This window comes from Mandrillus leucophaeus, unplaced genomic scaffold (assembly GCF_000951045.1).
Source record: "Mandrillus leucophaeus isolate KB7577 unplaced genomic scaffold, Mleu.le_1.0 Scaffold343, whole genome shotgun sequence".
NCBI classification, from domain to species: domain Eukaryota; kingdom Metazoa; phylum Chordata; class Mammalia; order Primates; family Cercopithecidae; genus Mandrillus; species Mandrillus leucophaeus.
This window is the reverse complement of record NW_012103621.1, coordinates 86,610-90,437: the sequence shown is the minus strand read 5'-3', so window position 1 is coordinate 90,437 and position 3,828 is coordinate 86,610. Positions and strand designations below refer to the sequence as shown.

The 3,828-nt window shown below is 41.5% G+C and overlaps 1 protein-coding gene across 1 annotated transcript in view; it reads right to left on the bottom strand.

Annotated features, from left to right (window-relative positions):
* Positions 1-3,828, bottom strand: part of AGO4 (argonaute RISC catalytic component 4) — a 68,114-nt gene that overhangs the window by 40,094 nt on the left and 24,192 nt on the right. Inside the window, exon 3 of the mRNA XM_011988985.1 lies at positions 183-303. Coding sequence (XP_011844375.1) covers positions 183-287 — 105 coding nt within the window. The 5' untranslated portion in view covers positions 288-303. The remainder of the gene's footprint in view (positions 1-182; positions 304-3,828) is intronic.

Sequence of the window (3,828 nt, the reverse complement as noted above, 5' to 3'; positions counted from 1 at the left end):
TTTTGGGGTACATGTGGTATTTTGATATCTGTATGCAATGTGTAATAACGAAATCAGGGTAATTAGGATATCACCACCTCAAACATTCATCTTTTTTGTGGGTGTTGGGAAGAAAAGGAAACATTTTTGTCATGTATAATTACTACTAAATGAACTAAGTATTTCTTGTTTTTAACACTTACCCTATCCCGTCCGATTGGTAGTGGATGCGCTGTGTACATGTTTCTTTTGCCATCATACCCAGGCTGCCGATCACCAAATATTTGCATCTTGAAGTGCCGCACCATTGTATCTACTACCTCCCTTCACAGTAATGGAGATAATGGCAATTAGCTTTCAGAAATGGTGCACAGTAAGAAAAGCATCATCATACCTTAATCATTTAAATTTGGTTCAGTATTACTTGGAAAAAGTAAGAGTTAAGGTTACAACTGATTCGAGTACTTTAAAAAATAGTTAACTAAAGAAAGGTAGCAACAAGTGAAGAAAAACAACTATAAGATGATATCAGAAGTGGGGAATAAAAGGAAAGCGAGAATAACATTTATAGTATCCTCTCAACCTCCTCTTTCCAAAATCCTCTCCTATGATAAACACAGCCTTATAAGAATAACCTGGCTGGGGCCGGGCGCAGTGGCTCACGCCTGTAATCCCAGCACTTTGGGAGGCCGAGGCGGGCAGATCACGAGGTCAGGAGATTGAGAGCAGCCTGGCTAACACGGTGAAATCCCGTCTCCACTAAAAATACAAAAAATTAGCCGGGCGTGGTGGCAGGCGCCTGTAGTCCCAGCTACTCAGCAGGCTGAGGCAGGAGAATGGTGTGAACCCAGGAGGCGGAGCTTACAATGAGCTGAGATCGCACCACTGCACTCCAGCCTGGGTGACAGAGCGAGACTCCGTCTCAAAGAAAAAAAAAAGTGTAATCCCAGCACTTTGGGAGGCTGACGTGGATGCATCACTTGAGGTCAGGAGTTCGAGACCAGCGTGACCAACACAGTGAAATCCTGTCTCTACTAAAAATACAAAATTAGCTGGGCATGGTGGGTACCTGTAATCCCAGCTACTCAGGAGGCTGAGGCAGGAGAATCGCTTGAACCTGGGAGGCGGAGGTTGTGGTAAACCAAGATCGTACCATTGCACTCCAGCTTGGTCAACAAGAGCGAAACTCCATCTCAAAAAAAAAAAAAAAAAAAGAATAACCCATCTTACATATCTAAGTTTGACACAGAGGTACATCACTGACGATAAGTTTTTCATCAAATCAGTATCCTGGCTGGGTGCAGTGGCTCACGCCTGCAATTCCAGCACTTTGGGAGGCTGAGGCGGGTGGATCACTTGAGGTCAGGAGTTCAAGACTAGCCTGGCCAACATGGTGAAATCCAGTCTCAACTTTAAAAAACTACAAAACTTAGCCAGGCATGGTGTAATCCCAGGTACTTGGGAGGCTGAGGCATGACAATCGCTTGAATCCAGGAGGTTGCAGTGAGCCGAGATTGCACCACTGTACTCCAGCCTAGGCAACAGAGTAAAACTCTGTCAAAAAAAAAAAAAAAAATCCTTATCCAGGTATATTCATTTTGAGAAAGAGAATCAGCAGGAATTCAAAAATCTGAGGATCAGTAAATCTAAGATTCATGATACACAAACAAATAAGTCAACCCCTTTGCCTTATGCTAGTGATTTATTGTCTTATTCCAAAGTGCTTATTCCAAACAGTGTAGACAAGGGAATGTTGTAAAATATTCTCTTTTCAAAATGATTAATATAGCTTCTTTGTTTTTAGAATGAAAGTATTTTTCTCAATCAAGCATCCAGAGCTTTACTTAAGTGTTCTTGCATATATGCCAGATCACACTGTACACAGGCTGTGGAATAAATGCAGCGGCAAAAAAAATGGTGTATAGCGTTTAAGATATGGACAGACCAGGGTTTGTGAGATTTTTGAATGCTAGAGTCAATGAAAAGTTAGGTGCTTTGACTTAGCAATGTTAGTGAGTTTCATACGTGGGAACAATATCTTAAAAGCCAAAATACATCACAACTAGCTAACACATTTATATTACCACAAACAAAATCTGTAGGAAAGTCATGTTTAGGAACCAAATCATGCGACTGAAAAAAACTGATGGGAGAGATGTGGTATCGTACAATCTCCATTTTGAAGAGCTAACTTAAGAGCTATACATTTTTACACTAGAAAAGAGTAATTTCTCATCTTACATTCTTTTTTTTTTTTTTTTTAGGCTGGAGTGCAGTGGCGCGATCTCGGCTCACTGCAAGCTCCGCCTCCCGGGTTCACGCCATTCTCCTGCCTCAGCCTCCGGAGTAGCTGGGACTACAGGCGCCCGCCACCTCGCCCGGCTAATTTTTTTGTATTTTTTTTTAGTAGAGACGGGGTTTCACCGTGTTAGCCAGGATGGTCTCGATCTCCTGACCTCGTGATCCACCCGTCTCGGCCTCCCAAAGTGCTGGGATTACAGGCTTGAGCCACCGCGCCCGGCCTCATCTTACATTCTTAAATTACGATCAAAAAGTTTTACAGTAAAGAGCTACTTTCCCCGCTATCCTTAATTAATCTTCACAGCAACCTTGTAAAACAAATAAGAAAATGATTATGGTCCTCATATTAAAGAAAAGAAAAAAGAAAATTCAGAATGGTTAAGTGACCTGTCCCTGGTCACACAATGGTTAAGTGGCAGAACGGCATGACCTTGGACAAGTCACTTAATCTTTCACATGTCCATTTCTTCATATGTAAAGTTATGATGACAATAATAATATCACTTCCCTTAAAAAGCGGTTGTCTTGATTAAGCAAATACACAGAGTATTTATTTATTTATACAGTGTTAGGTATAACACATAGAGTATTTAGAACGGTGCTTGTCCCACAATAAGCCTATTTACTCTGATCTGCTCATGGATATCATTCCAAGAATTGTCTTCTCTCCTAAATCATCAAATTTTTCCTCTTTACTGGATTATTCCCTTCAGCATACAAACATGCTCTAATTTCTCTCATCTTAAAAAAAAAATCAAACTTTCTTGGGCCAGGTGTGGTGGCTCACACCTGTAATCCGAGCACTTTGGGAGGCCGAGGCAGACAGATCAATTGAGGTCAAGAGTTCGAGACAAGCCTGACGAACATGGTGAAACCCCGTCTCTACTAAAAATACAAAAATTAGCCAGGTGTGGGGGTGCATGCCTGTAAACCCAGCTACTTGGGAGGCTGAGACAAGGGAATCAGTTGAACCCCAGAGGTGGAGGTTTCAGTGAGTCAAGATCATGCCACTGCATTCCACCCGGGTGACAGAGTGAGACTCCATCTCAAAAAAAAAAACAACAAAAAAAAAACCAAAATTAAACTTTCTTAACCTCAGTTTCTCCTCACGTGAACATTCTATTTCTGTGCTCCCTTTTGTATCAAAATCCCTTGAAGGAGTTGTCTGTAATTCCTCTTCCCCTTTCTCCCTTGAACTTTCTCAAGTAAGGCTTTTTCTCTACCAAACTACTCTTATCAATGTCCTCCAATGGGCTCCATATAGCTAAATTCAATGCTCTTTGAACATTAGAAAATCCATCCTTCCAACTTAAAACGTCTTCTTCCTTTGCCTCCAGAGCACCACTCCCCTGGTTTTCTCCTATCCAGTGGTCTCTCCATGCCAATCTTCCTGCTGATACTTCCTCATTGCCTTTAATCTTTAAGTTAAATTTTTAAATATTGGAGTGCCTCAAGACCCAGCATAGGAGCCTTATTTTCTCCACCCACATTCACTTTCAACATAATCTCATGAAGTCTCATGGCTTTATCACCAATAAGCTCATGATT